General features: G+C 39.0%; 1 protein-coding gene across 1 annotated transcript; it reads right to left on the bottom strand.

Annotated features, from left to right (window-relative positions):
- Nucleotides 1-15,285: 15,285 nt before the first annotated feature.
- LOC141914225 (uncharacterized) lies at nucleotides 15,286-16,361 on the bottom strand. Its single transcript, XM_074805492.1, has 4 exons — nucleotides 16,232-16,361; nucleotides 16,009-16,121; nucleotides 15,775-15,926; nucleotides 15,286-15,685 (listed from the first exon to the last, which is right to left on the bottom strand). Exons 2-4 carry the CDS (start codon nucleotides 16,068-16,070, stop codon nucleotides 15,480-15,482), a joined length of 420 nt encoding a protein of 139 aa, XP_074661593.1. The 5' UTR covers nucleotides 16,071-16,121; nucleotides 16,232-16,361; the 3' UTR covers nucleotides 15,286-15,479.
- Nucleotides 16,362-18,050: the final 1,689 nt, after the last annotated feature.

The raw sequence follows: 18,050 nt of genomic DNA, 5'->3' as shown, positions 1-18,050 counted from the left end.
GATTGACGTTAATTTGAAGACTGACTATCTAAATACTTAAACGCGAATGAAAGCCGTGTATCATTTTTAGAAGTTCGCAGTTTATTCTCGGCACCGAAATTAAAAGTCGATGCTCAGAAATCTGACTAAATTAACTCAATAGTCGAGATTTGTCATTGCGAAAAAATGAATATTCGCTATTCATTGTGAATGGTGAAATGTCAGATTATTAACTATTCAAACGAATCGGGATATATTTGTATAAAGTCTATGCGTTTCGAGTCGCAATGAACTCTTGCCAAGAGTAAGAACGCCCGATTTGATCCAGAAGGTAATGATACCGTGCATGGCTGTTTCTTTAGTTCAGGTTCATTTCCTTAGTAATCTACTGACCTGACCTGACTTCGGACACGCAACGCAGCATCGTAAAAGTGCAGACACGGTTCACTCACACTGAGTTGTTCAAAACATCGGTTAAGACATTCATACACGTAATCTTTGGATCAAAATTAGTATGATTGGACTTGGCGATATATGTTCTGACCATGTTGCCGGTCCATAGACAACGTCTCAGAATGGTTCTTGGAGGGGAGGGGGACAGGCCCATTGCGCAGTTTTTCGGAATGGTTCCATAGCACAGACGGGGGCGGGTGTTCGAACTTCGCTGAATCACAGAATCACAGAATTGCCGAAACGCTCAATTCTGTGTTAATTATAATCCTTTGTCATTTCATTGATTTTTTTCAAATAATTGTAAAACAGCAATGTAGGCTATAATAAATGATAAACAGCATATAAATGACAGCATATTTGATGACGGTAATGCCTTTAGAGCAAGATTAAAGATATTAATAGCGCTCTAATATTGAATCGAATTCGCGGTAAGCGGCCTGGCAGGACAAACAAACGCCAGTTTATTTGTGACTATATTCAGCAGTCAACTATTTGATTCCAATCGTTGCCTCACATTACAATCGTCATGATTTGTTTTGTGTATTTTTCTATCATATCTGAAACGCGGGTTCCCAGCTGATAAAGCTGTAAGACATCGAAGTACCGATGACGTTAGCCGAAAGTCATTACCGCTCTCCGCAAAATACGTCCGGTTACCCTAGTCCAACTGAATTTTTAACGAATGTCACAAAATATATTCAATGAATCGATCTAATGATACACTTTCCTTAGAATATGTAAAATCTACATGGATTCAGCGTATTTAGAAATAAATTCAATGAATCAGCAAAATTGATATAATAATCAGCGTTTCAGCGTTTCAGTGATTCAGTGATTCAGCGATGTTCGAACACCCTTCACTGGCCCAAGCGCAGCCTCTCGGAATGGCTCTGGGGGCTGCGGATGCGTGCGTTCGTGGTAAATTTTATAAGCGAGCGTTCGAATAGGACATACGTTTGGGGAAGGGTAAACAAATAATGTAGTAACTTTGTACGGAGAGGGGCCAAAAAAAATGTTCGTACTTCTCTGAGCGGGGCTCTCTTAAGGAAATGTATGTATATATGAAAGATATCAAAAAAATAATGTCAAACAGTGATTCTACAAAATACAGAATCCTAATATCATCGTCGAGCGACTCTCGGAAATTTTCGATTTTAATGGTAGTCCCACAATTTAAGCATAATATCATGCAATTCGTTGGTTGATAGGAGGGGCTTTTTAAATGGACGTACGGGTGGTGTGGTCAATCTAGTATGTAAATAGATCGAACAAGGACGAGGGCCATAAAAGCGGCTGGGGCAGAATTTACTGTTAGTTATTTGAACGATAGGTTTTGTTCCACGGACAGGTCAGACGGGGTAGAGGAGGTGTGGGGTTGGTTCCAAGAACTCTAGACGTTCGAAGCAATTAGATTCATTTCCCGGCAAATTAAGAATATGAATGATTTTCGTTAGCAAAAAATATCAGCATGCGCCGATGTGGTGTGCTCACGACCAACATGCGATCAACGCGAAAGCCGTCCAGTGGACGCGTATTCAGCCAGTATCCGAGTAGAAAAGTGAATTCATTTCATATTCGGTCAGTCCTGTGATAATTTATGGATTCGGGAGTCCAAAATCCAGTTCATTCTTCATTTAAAATGAACTAATTTTGAGAACGGGAGACCTTCTGCTCGTCACGCCAGTTGGGATACCTAGTATTGCGGGCTTCCCGTTTCTTTGATTAATCCATGTTATCGTTACTCCATTGAAACGATCTAATACTGACAACGGATGACTTACTGCTAGTCTCGCCATCTGATGGGATTGCTGGTTTTTTTTTAAAATAAAATATTAGTTTATTGACATCATAAGAAAAGATGTTACAAAACATTATCTCGCCACGCGCCATGAACGGCATTTTGGGCAAGATGTAAATATGTAAATAAGTAAACATGTAAATACTATATATATAGATGGCATAAACAACAAACAGAATAAAGTAAACGCAGCCATACGTAATTAAGAGTTTAAGAAAAACATGTTATAACATTCTCTCGTAATTTTCTAGAATGAGGTGCTGGTGCGCGGATTTTCAATTGCTTCGATTCATTTGACCGATTGTTTTATTCATGCACTATCGGATATTTTTTCCGGCTTATTCGGATACGAGTGTTTGTTATGTTTTCCGACTGTTTCGCAGAAAACCCTTTTTACAGGTCCGTATATTTTATTTTTTTTCTAAGAATCCAGTCAGTTAGTGCGTCAATATATGAACCATGGGTTTATCATCTGAATTGTATGACCTTTGACCGAAAAATAACACATTTGCGATATCAAATATACTGGAGTGTTAAAGGGGGGGGGGGTATCTTTAATAGCTCAATTTTAGGCATTGTGTGCCTCAAAAATATCCAACATTTCATCAAAAGATGGAAAACATGTATATAAGTTACGATCAGGTTTAGTAAATTGCAGGAAATGCATTATTTGAATCTCCTTCCGGTTATTGGTGCTGTTGACAGATATAGGCACTACGGCTGTGAAATTTAGCTCGGTATATTAATTTCGCGCAGGAGCAATTGGGCTACGTGACCTGAATGGCGCGCATTGAGTGTTGAGTCCAGGGAGCGATTGCCGACCGACTTGACATAATATCTTCCCCATCCCTAAGCAGTTATTGTAGATGTGGACACTCCGAGGTATTTCAGTAAATTGAGATTATTTAATGTTGTCAACTGAATATGTATCAGAGTAATATATATAGCTAGACTGTAGCAGTTAGTCTAATTGCCTCGATGTTGCCTGCGTTTAGTTTTTGCTCGTATGGATTTCATATCGATAGTCAGTATGGTGTAAAGAAGGGGATTGAGGGACGAGTTGATCGGTAAGAAAAGAACCGCCAGCCAAGCCGCCACTTGATTCGGTATTTCTACCCGTAATACGGCGCAAAACTGAACGATAATCAACGGCAGCCAGCAAAATAAATTACAAAGATTTATCACCAAACTCCTGCGTGCCAGAATCAGTTCGGTGGGATCAGCTCTACCAGAACCAGACCTGCTTCCTGATACGAGTCTGTACATTTGCGCATAAGTCGCCATTATCGTAGCAAGTATGACCGAGTTAACCACGGCAAAAATAGCGAATGAATATTCCCAGGCGTCGACATCAATTGAAATTAAATTTATTGCTAAACAAACTCCAGTAGTGCCGTAGAAGTTGTTTCCAAAGTAAGGAAAAGGTGTAAGGGGTAGTAATGCAATAGCACACAATAAAATCCAACATGTGCAACAAATAAAGCGCACATGTTTTGGAGATGTAATTTGGTTTCCAGAAAATGGATTAACGACATTTGAATATCTGTGACGTGTCATGATGAGTAAAAATATCAATGAACCTTCACAGGAAATAGTGACCACGACTCCAGCGAGACGACAAAACAAACTGTCCGTCCATGATTCTGAATAGAGAAAGTAAATTCCCTTATAAGTATAATCGGCTCCAGCGATCAGAAACAAATACATAGACATCATAAAATCGCACACAGCTACATTAATAATGATGATGTCCGAAGATTGATTTGAATAGAATCGAATCGTTTGAATGCGAAGAGAAATGACAATTCCGTTAGCGATAAAACTGAATGAAGCGATGACCCAAATAATAGCTCTGAGGACTGTGTTACCCATCAAATCAGAACAGGAGGAAAATTGATCGGCTTCAGGAATGCACTGGTCAACATTCGGAGCCATGCAGCAAAATTTGTAAGCATCCGACCTTAGTGAGATTAACGATGTCAGATTGTCGAAAACCTTTCTGTCGACAGCAATAACTTTGTAGTTGTTGGTTACATCCAGGATTTCAAGTGAAATTAATCCAGAAAATGCGTAAAGCGAAATATGATGGATTCTGTTACTGCTGATATTCAATAACTGTAATGTAGATAAACCTCGAAACACATTCCTGCCAATAACCGACAAACTAAGTCCGTGAAGGTCGATAATTTTAAGTGACTTCAAATCTTTGAACGTATCATCCTCTAAATGACTTATTGGATTTTCAGTTATCAATAACTCTTTCAAACTGTACAAACCGGCGAATGTATTAGCAAATACAGACGTTATATTGTTGTATGTAAGGTCTAATGTATGTAGATTATGCAGGTTTGAGAACGAGTTTGGTAAAATATATGACAATTCATTGTAGGAAATGTTGAGCATACGCAAATAGATATACGAAAAGAATGTCGACATATCCAAGATAATTTCGTTATTTGACAAAATTAAAACTCGAGTTGATGCCGGGTAAAGACCGGTAATATTTGTTAAACCGGAATTTTTACAATCGATCAAATGACCTTGACACTTACAACCTTCACGACAGGTGACGTTACAGAAAGCCTCGTCATCAGTTGTATATTTACAATTTGCGACACCATTACAAACTTCAGATTGTGGAGTGCATCGATTTTCCTGACCACATTTAAACATTCCTGGACAGGAAAGTGCATCGCAGTTTAGTTCATCTTCTGAATTAGGACAATCTGATTGACCATCGCACACCTGTCTGATCGGTATACAGTACGATGCTGGACATTTTACAGTACCAGCTGGGCATTCAAATTCTTCACATCTCAACACGTGCTCGAGATTTCTACAAACTGGGAAACCATTCGTCATTCTTTCTAGAATACATCTGTGACGTCTTGAATAACAATGAGGAGAATTGAAAGAACATCTTTGTTCATCAGATTTCGCACAAAGATTTGTGAAGTTAGTCGTACAGTAGTTTTCATTATTACAATTAACCTTAGGATTCACTGTAACATTAGTAGCTAATACTAATTCATCTTCTTGGAGGCTTCCACTACAATCCACGACACCATCCTGATACAACTGAGAACTGATACAGTCACCACTGTTACATAGGAATCCCTTACACAGTTGAGCGATGCATCCCACTTCATCAGAACCGTCATTGCAATCAGTCACACTATCGCATCGTTTAGACATACTGACACATTGACCACTTTTACAGGAAAATTCTTCGGACAAACACGGGGAATAAATACACGAGTTCTCATCAGAACCTTCCACACAATCCTGTATGAAATCACAGAAACCACTTATGGATACAACCTGACCATCATTGCATTGAAACTGACTGTGTAAATTGATATCCGAACAATCGAGTTCATCTTCACCGTGTTGACAGTCGTGTCTGGTATCACATACGCGATGGTCGCTGATACATCTTTGATCGTTACATTCAAACTGCCACGATTTACAACCGCTTATAGAAGCTAACTCTTCATCAGTTACATTGTAGGAACACAATACAGAATGCGCTGTATCTGATTGATTATACCAGGGTATCAATACCCAATAAACAGAATGATTATAAGCTATTTCATCACTCGTTACAACCGCTTTTATTTCCATCCACTGATTGCTAAATCGTTTAGCTAGAATAGCGCCATACTGGTGCTGATATTGGAATCTGGCAATCAACATTTTAGTGTGTATCAGATCATTTATCGTACCTATTTCACCGCGGATTCCATGACACATTTGACTTGCGCTATTGGTATGTAAACTTTGATTCGTGTGCCATTCAGTAAGGATCTGGTAACATTTTCCTCCTATGCTTAACCAACCTACTGTACAATTGGCATTCATCTTATCCCTATTCGAAAGGTGTTGTCTGTAAGCTCCGGATGATGAATTACTCGTTGTATTACCATCTAAATCTGTATTCACATCGATTCTTTTGGTTTCGCAAACGAAACTCGTGTGACTTTCTTCGAGTTCGCAGGGGAATCGAACCCAGTTCGCCGAACCGCGTGGGTTATTAAGTATCATCGCTGTACACAGCATATTTTCATCATTTATCGGTTGTTTTCTAAGAGGAGATATCAATCCTCGAATAACTTCTGGTATCGTGTCGTTATTTGCAGGTTTATACCACTCAGTGTAGCTCAATGGTTTACCATCCGTCCACATGTAAAAACCATTATTTTTCTTGAAATATAATAATTTGATATTCTTATAATCATTTTAATAGACACTTTGTGATACTTAGAATACGAACTAAATTACCATTTTCTTCAGTCCAATCATCATTAAGAGCGCTTTCTTTGAAAACGCCATATTAATCAGCGGGTATATAGCAAATAGTGGTTTAATCGAAATCATTTCCTGTTGTGAGTTGATACTGAGTAGATGTCCCCCGTACTTCTGTCTACAATACAATTCAGCATTCTCCCAATTCAAACGTTCATCTCTGACATATTTTAGGCATGACATTCCCGAGTATTTAAACCCCAATTTACAAAAAGTTCCACGCCTTTTCGCCGGTAACTGTATTTCTAATATGTATTGTATCTTGAATGGGGGTATTCGGTTTTGCACTTCAAACCATAACGATGTATCCCTTATGCTGTAAAACATAACTCCCGGTTCAGCAAACGTATCGCATAGTTTCGTAACGTGGCGGGCAGCGCTTATCCACTTATTAAAATCCGCGTAAGTAAACTCCTGGACGAATGTCACTGGTTCAGGTCTGTATTGGCTTTCCTCGATGCACGACGTCCTTTCCATCGCTTTAATGACAAATCGGTAAAACTGAATTCTTAATTTGTTATATTTGAACGAGAGTTTGTATTTCAATATGACAGATGAAGTTTCAAGAGGTGATGGGTAATTCGGCGACTGTAGAATTCCACAATCGCCTTCGCCGCGCTGCGTCGTAGTTGGTGAGTTAGGGATTCTTAACGTTTGACAAATACGCCGTAATTCAACGATGTACGGATATTTCGAGAGGAAATTCGCCTGTCGGAATGTAACAGTGTGCAGTATGAGACTGGAATTTAGACGCAGAATACTGAGTGGCATTTGAGATCTACATCTCGCGATGTAGATTGTCATAACAATAGGCACACATTCACCAATTTCATATTCGTGCTGTGATAATATGTAAATTCTGTGTAATGGTACTGCTCGGTTTTCTGGTGTAATCCTGAAACAGTGTGACGTCTTTGTAACCTGGATTTTTCCATTTCGTAGAGCATAACCGTCACAATCAGTCGGACGAAACTGTAATCTCGCAATCTTATCGTGAACCAGGGGCTTAGGAGGTCGGTTATAAGTATAGCCTGCTACGATGACAGGACCACCTGATGTAATCAGACCGATGACACTTCGTCGATAACCCGATGAACCGGGACAATACGGACCGTATCGTCTAGCCGAGAAATTACCACCGTCAAATATGTAAAATCCAGCTCGCTCGCAGTTCTCTGATAAAACTGTTAGTTCCATATTCTCTTCATAAATATCGACTTTCCATTTGATTTCTAACAGATTAACACGATACTCTAACGTCCTCGATGTAGAAGGAAAAATATGGAAATATGGCAGTGGTATTGTGTTGGAGCGTCTTATCTAAAATATACAGATAGCAGAATCCATTAACTGAAAAATATTTACCTCTGCTGCGAATCTTTGCTTGAGTTTCAATCTTTGAGTATCCACAATTCGGCACTTACCGGAGCTTTATGAATGCGAAGTTTTGACATCGATGTTGATTTCATTCTGAAGTCAATTTTCACATTCGGTTCTGTGATGTTCGGCCTCGTAAAAACGCACAGTATGACGAGAAAGCCGTCAGATTTGACACTCAGTGATTGCAGGTAGTTGTAACCGAGTAAAATGTCAGTTCCTACAACGCGTAACCCGTCTTGTTTATATACACCTATGACATCACCTGATGTGACGAGATCACGTGTCCACTTAAAGACGACGTACTGTAACACCTGCACTGTGATAGACCAGCAGTGTAAGTGTTTCGATCGAGTTATTACGTGTAAACTGTTGTCATCGGGAATGAGCACTCCCGACTCGTTATTAGAGATCTGAATCAACGGATTAGAGACGTTCCAATCTGATATTTTGTACGTATGAACTAAAAGTATAGTTCTCGTTGTGCGTTGGTTTGACGCAGAAATCATTGCCTTTTTAGTTTTCGTGTAAAACGATGACGGCTTATGTCCGCTTTGGAAACCAATTCGCGCTATCGGGTCACTGCTGGTGCTCCACCCATCATAGATTCGAAATTGTGTCGCTGGATCGACTACCGTGCCGGTAAATACTTTTGAATCCAAATCTTCGTATGTGAAATTCATCGCCAAACCAACTGGGATGTCGTTCCATTCGAAAAACCAACGGCACCTATAATCTAGGTACATCATCAATTTGTATCCGGTCGATGTTTTTGATTCATTCACTAAATTCAATCTATAGCAGTCGTTACGGATTTTCAATCGGATTCGTTCGAAATGGTATATGATATAAACCCGACTACCTCGCGCGCCATCGACGTCACTCCTAAACATCAACGAGATCGAATCGTCACGGCGAATTTCATGTTTTCCATCGCCACAGAATCTGTTATCAGATTGGTAGACGAGAAGATAGTTATCATTACAAAACAATGAAAGCGCGATTTCGTAGAAAACTTGGACGTGAAAAGTTCCCGGTAAAGAACTGTTGATGAACCAACGACATTCAACACCGCTCGTTAACGTAGGGTAATTCGGTGAAACGATGTAACCGGACGTAGAATCTAGCTGGTTCAACGTGTTGTTACAAGACGAACTTACCGTCACAGACGATTCCTCGATAGAGTCTGCGCGATCAGCGCGCGCGATGCGAACTTGACAGACGATCAGCGATGCTATAAACAGCGCTCTCAGTCGCTGGTCCATAACGAACCACATCACTGCGACAGAATGAACGAAATTCGTCAAGTTTCATAGAATCGTTTATTGGTCGCATCACGATCCGATTTCATCCAATCAGAAAATTCGCTCCACCGAGTCGAAAATTCATCAATCGTTTCCAGCTAAAATGCGTACGATGCATTTTCAGCATAGGATAAAGAATAATGACGCAACTGAATGAAGAACTTCTTGATGTTCGCGGTTATTCTAGTTTCAGTGAGTTTACTAATTGCTATATATTCTGCCAAGCTTATCGTGAAACGGCATACACTCAAAACACCCAAGTTTAAACCGAGCAGAAATATTCAAATCCGAATTTTCTGACTCGTTAAATATTTTCAAACACCAAATACTAAATATATCATCGTTTTTGTTTTCCACACGTATCACAGACGTAACTAAAAAGAAAGATCACCGAACCCGTTGTTAATTGTAAAAAAGAAAAACTTATTAGATTCAAGTTATTTTGTCGAAATTCTATCCAATTTTGAAACTATAACTGCGTATAGTGCACAGTTTTACAGAAAAACTAATTAACATCGAAAAAGATGTTGATTTGATTAATATTTAGAATATGAAACGTGAATCAAACAAAAAATTCATCGAACACAAAATCTTTTATATGAGGCTCAACGAGTCTGAGTGGTGGCTCCAAAACATCGAAAATTATTATTTTGAAATTTCGTGCATCTCACTTTAGTAGGCCTATATGGGTGAAGCGATTTCGCGTTGCTTGTATTCTAAGCATGTTCCGTTGGGTGTAATTATCCCATTTTAATTTTCTCAAACGAATTAAGGATGAACATCGATCTCGGATTGAAAAATCTGAAGAGAACCGAATAAACGGTATAGATTAAATATTTGGCGTTGAAAAATATATTCGGTCAAATTGCTGTTATCTATCGTATCACAAGGCTTGATTTGTGTTCAAATGCGATTTTTTGAAAATCGAGATTCAAAGCAAGATATGGACGATGAGCACATTTAATATTGAGCACAGGTATTAGCTAGTAAATCTTTAGCCATAAATTGTGTTCAAATTAAAAGAAAGTGCTTTTTTAATTAAATTAAGATGTCTCCATCGACGAAAATTGGATCAATTCTCTGGATTCAAAGCTAGAGATTATGAGCATAGCTTCATTCGTATTTGAAATATCCTGCGTATCTCAGCGTTTTCTATGAATCGACTGTAACCGAGAGGGATATTGATTTAATATTACAGCGTGGAGTATGTATGTAAAACGCCTCGAGGCAGTTACTGTAAAAACGGTCAGAACTTTCTGTTTTCGACAGCGGTTTTCAGTATATATCATCTATTCGTGTAGATAAAATACATTCACACTGGTTACATGCACTGTGGTCCTTTCGAATGCCTATACTGTAAAATGGTTAACTATATCGAAATAGTTATTCAGATAATTGAACTAATCTATTCGATAGGGTTAACGTACTGTGAATATTCTAGATTTATCCATACTAATCAGAATCCTAGATCTATTAGCCCGTAGGGGTAGACAAGTTGATAAAAGACAAATCATCCTCGCTGGCGTAAATGACTTGTTGAAGTCTATCGAATTGAGAAAATTTAATTGATATATTCATTAATTTGATAGGATAAACGCAACTGAACGTATAAACATTCTAGATTCATCCATATTGAACATAACTCCGGACGTATCGGCCCGCAAAAACCGTAATGTTTCCAATGTCTCCGTTTTTAACGCATGCGCATTAGTGAGTGTTGGTGAAAGTCCAGAAATCGGTTGAGTGCGCAGGCGTCACTACATGTCAGAACTTTCAAAACTGGGTCATGTCAGGACGCATAATGAATGTGTGTTTTGATGACTCCATGTTTCCGTTTCTATTAGATTCGAATCCCACAATAAATAATTATCTTATTTCATCTTATTTCAATTTGATTTGAACATTGATGACCCGAGTGTCACTCGTTTATTTTTGTGGCGCTACCAGATTCGAGCCCCGAAAAATACTGAACTTATTTCATTTCAATTTGAACTTTGATGACTCCAGTGTCGCTGATTTATTTTATACGACGCTATCACGTTCGAATCCCGAAAATGCTGATCTCGAAATGGTAACCATTATGAACTTTGGTGCACTTTCTATGGTGATCCCAAATGTCACTGTTTATTTTATTTATTTGGATTCTTTTAATTGTATTAACATATAATACGCAAGCATATGATACGAGATTATTTAGACATCACGATCCCGCTGCTAAAGTTCACGCTGGTTCATTTCAAGCGAATACCGTACTGTGTGTGACATGACCCAGTTTTGAAACATGTAAACACTGTCATGACGCCTGCGCACTGTACTGATTTCTCGACTTAGACTTTTTCAACACTTACTAAGCCTAATGCGCATGCGTTAAAAATGGAGACATTGGAAACATTACGGTTTTTGCGTATCGGCCCCACTCCGCGCGGTTGCACCACCGCGCGGGATTTAAGCGAAGCAGCAAACACAAACATGGCCAATTTTCAATGATAGAAATCGTGTGTGCATTTCAATTATTTCGGCTGTTAGGGTTTTAAGGCACAATATAAGTTGATGATGTGATATGGCGATGTTAATTAATGATAATTCCGCAGTGAAGCTAGTCACGAACGGTGCCGATTGAGTGTACAGCTGCCAAAAACACTGAAATGTGCGTAGTTGCGTAACTATTTGCAGTGAATTGCAGCGAAACATGAAGCCTTAACGGCCGTTTAAAAAACAATTTTACCAATCGCAATTGTAAAATAAAAATGAGATAGAACCTAAGTTAAAATTCTGGCCATTTCTAAAATGTTATTACTAATTTTTAGCCAGTGCCGAACGTTTAGTTTTCCAACAATAATGAAGGCTGGTAGGTAGTCATGCAATTCAAGTCATCGTTTATTACACGTTACTTCCGTGTTGTTGAAAATCTCGCGAGTCCTGGACCAAACCCCATTGAACAATGTGATCTGTGTGCTGGCCACAAATGAACACAGATCACACTACACACCACACTACACACTCCAGTACCCACAGCTTTCATATATCCATCCAAATATTTAGATAGTCTTTCTTCCTGGATTTATTAACCCATATGGGTAGAAAAGTCTACTGAGAAAAGATATCTTTTGGGTAAGAACTAATCCTTGTCATAGGCGTAAAAGACTTCTGATTTTACGGTTGCGCTCAAGTCTCTGCCGGGATATATTTGAACTCCATACCTAACCCACTCACTGTGGATTGCCGTGCTATTTAAATTAGTTGACGATAGTGATGATGAAACATTTTTGCCATCCATGTCATCCTTTCTTGCTAATACCCACCAGCCACCGATTTCTGAGTCAACTTTACCTATGTTTTCGTTGATGCAACCGGCATTGTCGTTTACGCCAGCAGCCTCATCTACAATTTCGGCTAGTAGTGATATTCAACCTATCATTTTAACTACGCATACCCAATCTGCCCATACACTTTCAACTCCATTTGCGGCCGGGATTCAGTCTGGTTATGTGCCTACCGGTGCTGTTGGCATACATACGGGTTCAAATGATACACATTCCCGTGATGGTATAGCAGATATCAACTTTAATGATTTCGAATTGATACAGCCTGATACGCCTACAATTCAATTCAGAGTACTGACGAGTGGCGAGTTATCACAAGAAGAGATAAATCGCATTGAACGGGAAGTATACAACCTTCTGGTTCGCAGAACAGCCATGGTCGAAGATATGATAAACGCTTTTTGTGATGCATCGGTGATGGGGAAAATAATAAATGCTCGAATGATACTCCCTAATGGAAATGTTGAAGCCGGAGAAGGACACGGTGTCTTTCGAGAGTGTCTTACTGAATTTTGGTCAGAATTTAGAAAGCAATGTATGACGGGTAGTAGTCAGATGATCCCTCTCATACGCCATGATTATGGCACAGAGAAATGGGAGGCTGTAGGACGCATCATCAGTAAAGGATTTCAGGAAACATCATATTTCCCAATATTCCTCGCACAGCCATTTGTTTCCGAATTGTTCTTCCAGCAGGATGATAGCGTAGACTTGGTCGAATCATTCCTGAAATATGTTTCTCCGTCTGAGGAGCTGGTATTTCGACGCGCATTGGCTAATTTCGATGATGAAGCAAATGACGTCGAAGAGATAATAGACATACTGGGGGGATATGAATGTCGGAAACTTCCTACGAAGGAGAACTTCTCCATGTTGATTCGGGAAATTAGTCACCAGGAATTGGTGCAAAAGCCGAGATTTATAGTTGATTGTATAAAACCTATGATATAGAAATATGTAACAATATCATATAAACAGTACCTCGATCTTTGTACGGATCTTAAACCCTCCTGTCGCAAAGTGGTTGAATTACTTTCTTTTCCAAACGTTTTGTCAGCTCCTCAGTCAAATGTTGCTACGTTACTGAAGATATATGACAGATCATTGGATGAAAGCATGTTGTCTAAGTTCCTCCGCTATTGTACTGGTTCTGACATCTGTAACTGCCAAAAGATTGACGTGACCTTTACTAAGGTAGACGGTCTCCAACGAGCTCCAGTTGCTCGAACATGTGCCCAGATATTGCAGTTACCAGAAACATATGACGAATACGTCGAACTGAAACAAGAATTCGATAATATTCTCCAGAGCAATGTTTGGGTTATGGACGTCGTATAAAATTATTCTAGAAACGCAATGACGTAATCCACGTAAGTTTCATATTTTCAAAGTTGGATCAAAACGTGTTTAAGTTCTTGTTTAGGCCAAAAGTGGTGTGTTTATTTTTAAAATTGCCAGCCCTGATGTCGTTTCTTTTATCATAGAATTACTTAGTGACGATCTTTTTAATGATAGAAGTAATTATTCATGCAGTGCATTTTGACCAGGTTCTACAGTTCTCGGTTAAGTTTGACTCTAGAGTTAAAGCATTGGAAATATTGAAAAAAACCGACTTAACTCTCGAGTCAAACCTTACCGAGAGCTGTTAAACTTGCTCCTTATATTTGTCGTTTCAAATCAGGGCATCAATCATGAACAAATACGTTTTTTGTTTGTATTGAAAACAGGGCGATTTGGGGGTGCCACTTCTCTGCTGTCAAGTTATGTTTTGTCTCGAAATTGTAAGACAATCATCTTTAAGTACATATTGATATATTGTATCAACACGGTATTAAAACGTAGGTAATGTTTTAAGGCTTTTAAGAGAAACTTTGATACTTCGATTAAAATATTCAAATATCTTCACTTCATTGCGTTTTCGTTCTTTCATGGTGTCTCACTTTCACTCGAGCTGCAAATGATATCGTAGTACGAAAGTGTCATTGGCACGTATTCGAACACGATTAAATTATAGACTGTCAAAATTGCACATTCATATAGAGATCCAGTGGAACTCGTTATAACTAACTGGGATACAACGATTCATCGGACATAACAAATACAAGATTGTGTCCCACATTAGACAATTTGATTAATTTCACACTGGATATGACGAAATATCTGTTAATATGAACAATATTTTCTGGTCCCCAGAGGTTCGTTGTAACGAGGTTCCAATGTATGCATCTTCACCTGTCGTGGGAATCGAATTCACTAAGCTAAAGCCGTGTTCCCCGAACCCCTTGATCTCGCGAGTCGTTGGAGTCGTTACTAGCCGACCAGAATCCGGTCGTACCAATCACAGCGCTTTAAGCAAACGACATTATAGGCTTCTGTTGATTTTCCCGTTAAATGGACCAATCAGCGTACGAGGAGGTATTTCAACCAGTAATGAAATCACGCGTCGTGAGGCAAGGGGGTGGTGGAAACGAGTTCGGGGTGCGATACCAGACCCCTGGCATGCGAGGATGAAAGATATGTGACTTGTCCATAAGACCACTTTTTAAACAACCGCTTCATAGAACTTTCTCAAATAAATTTAATCAAAAATACATCTTTTTGAACCATACGCAAATTTATTCTGAAGCGTTTTGAGAATAGCGGATACTGGAGTACGCTTTCGCAGATAATTCTCCATGTAAATTGATGGCACGTGTATTCTATTTCTGAGACACCTACTTGAGATGGGGTTGGATAGCGAATTAAAACATGGGTAGTGTTAGTATGATGTATTACTAAGCCCAAACAGTCGCATGAATCCATGAAAAATTACAATCATATTCTTTTCAACGCGTAACGTGTATCATAGATATATTTGAATCTTCGAAATACATCATGAACAGACAACACATAAACCGTGCAGGACAGATACGTATAAAAATGATTCTAACATGTATGCTCTCAGAATTGAGTTAATAGCCAGTCATACAAAGCAGCGGCTTCTGGGGTTGATGTCGGTCTTGATTGTTGTCCCTGCCTCGTTATAAGATCACACATCGCTGAAAAGTCCGGATCACAGCCTCTCGATTCATTCGGCTTACTACAAAATTCCTCTCGAATTTGCGGAAGTAGTCCAGCGTCCACTGGAAATTTGTAGTCTATCGTGCCTGAAAATATTATTTCGTATTATCAAGAAGTGATAAAAACATCGTAAACTTAGAAACCTATGCTCATTTTTATACAGAGTATTTCGTACCGTAATATTCCGGCGAGAAGTATAATAGATCAGGTTTTCCGGGTGGAACATCCACATTTCGTTGAGGCCTGATGGCATGTGTATTCCACTCCTGCACGAAATCCTGAAGATCGGCATTTATCAAATCAAAAAAACAGTATCTTAAGGTTTGACTGAAAAATATTGGAGAAAGGGAAATTACTACGTGGATCACAAAAAATCGCCACGCGCTTTAAAGGCGGGTATTTAACCTACATGTGCACAACGTCCGCGGTAGATAGACTTCCATTTTCCTCCATATCTTTAAATACGTTCATTCAAAACTGAACAACTTCGTTTCGAAGACTTCGCCACCATCGTTCAATGCGCTTAAAACAAAGAAAAATAAAATAATTGGTGAGTTTTGAAGTATCTTAAGTTGGTTCTAGCGCAGAAATGGGGATTGTCCAAATCTACCCATATTAATGACACCACGAACCTGATTACTGGTAGATCTACCCACAAGAACGCACGTTTCGTCGTCATATTCTGCTCTAAAGGCCTTCTGAATCGCTGCAATTCTGCCATTTTCGGTTCCAGCGTCCATACGGATGCAGCGAGGAACTGCTGAATGATGATATAAAGATGACGGTCAGAGTATTATCTTAATCGACGATTGATAACAGATAATTTTTCCCAGGCATAATTTCGGCACATTGTGTATTTATGTATGACAATTCTATCTACCTTCAATGTCCTGAACGAAATCTAAAAAGTACCGCGCAACCACCTCTGGGTCATTATTAGTATTTCCAACTCGTAACCAAAGGATTCGTCGGGAAAATCTTTTAAATATAGACTGTGTTTATGAACATGTTCGACAAACCAAATTCTGAACTTATAGCAACTGTTGTTGATAGGTGGAAATAATATCTTTTAGGATATATCAATTATATATTATGTTTACCCATCTATACACCCATGAATCGGGAAACCAAAAGGCTTGAGCTTGTCATAACCATCGAGATGGACAAGATAATTGGGACCCTTGTTAAAGTAACATGATTTTTGACCTCATTTCGTTGTTTACATCGCTTACTGTTCAGCGTCGGCTCAATCAGCAGGTGCGCGCTGCAACGTCATTAAAGTGACAGCTGAGATATAGCGTCTATAGAAATGCGTTGCATTTTGAGGAAACTCCGTCCATTTTTGTTATATCTCAATGCCAGATTGTTTTAAGCTTTGAAACTGGTCAGGGAGGTAGAAGGATCTATTTCATGTTGAAATGTAAATATGTACTGGGTCTCTCAATAGTTTATGCTGTTAATGTTAGCTGGTTAGCTGTGGTGATGTGTATCTTTCACTGGCCGCTGTTCAGGCAAAGAAGGATAGAAAATACCGACAAATTATCCGGTATTTGAAATTTTGATAATATGTCTCGATATTTCAACTATATCTATTTCGATCATTATAAATGATGAAAAATTAGATTTTCACAATTTACTATTTAGGAATTTAAGGTATCTTCTCGTATATATTATCGACAACTAAAGAAAATGCGCTTCTTTGTGCGGATTAGGTCGAATTGCTTGATTTCATTCACTTCATATATCCCGCTGCTCAGACATTTCTATTCGTCGCATATATATAGATCCGATAAATTCACGGCTTCGATGGCCACGTATGCGGAATGTACTAATCCTAGTGTGTCACCTGATTTCCGACTGTTGTCGTACGGCTGAAGGAGGGTATGTAGCCGTTTATTCTGCATAGGATACATAAGGTATATATTCGTGCAAGTTAAAATTACGTTTAACCAGTTTAATTTATAAATTCACTCGTCACGAATTCATTTATAGCATTGTCCGACCGTTATTACACGTATCGGTAAAAAGCTGAATTTCTTAGATTATCTAAACGCGGGAAATGCTCGATATACTTTCCAACTTTTCCGACTATGATAATTTTACCGAAATTTATCTATGCAAGGCTCGGCAAAGTTCCATTTCACGGGTCTAAAATGAATTATACCAAGAGCGGTCTCATTTCAGTTTCAGTGTTTGTTTTTTGTTCGAGGTTTGGATATCTTTCATTTTTTTCTGTACTTCCTGTTCGTTTGCATTTTGCAGAAAGTTGTAATAACGATGAATCTATGATGATACTGACGCGGGTGGTGCATTTCGCTGGCATGGCGAATACCGCCGATGTATTCTGTTCCATACATGGGTCGACGCGTTCACACCTGGCCTTCGAGACCTGCAAGAAATACATCGAATAGATTTGAATCGGAGGTTTAATTTCGAACGATGTAGATAGTG

This window comes from Tubulanus polymorphus, chromosome 12, assembly GCF_964204645.1.
Source record: "Tubulanus polymorphus chromosome 12, tnTubPoly1.2, whole genome shotgun sequence".
Taxonomy (NCBI): Eukaryota; Metazoa; Nemertea; class Palaeonemertea; order Tubulaniformes; family Tubulanidae; genus Tubulanus; species Tubulanus polymorphus.
The sequence above is the reverse complement of the archived record's forward strand: the minus strand, read 5'-3'. Positions and strand labels throughout refer to the sequence as shown.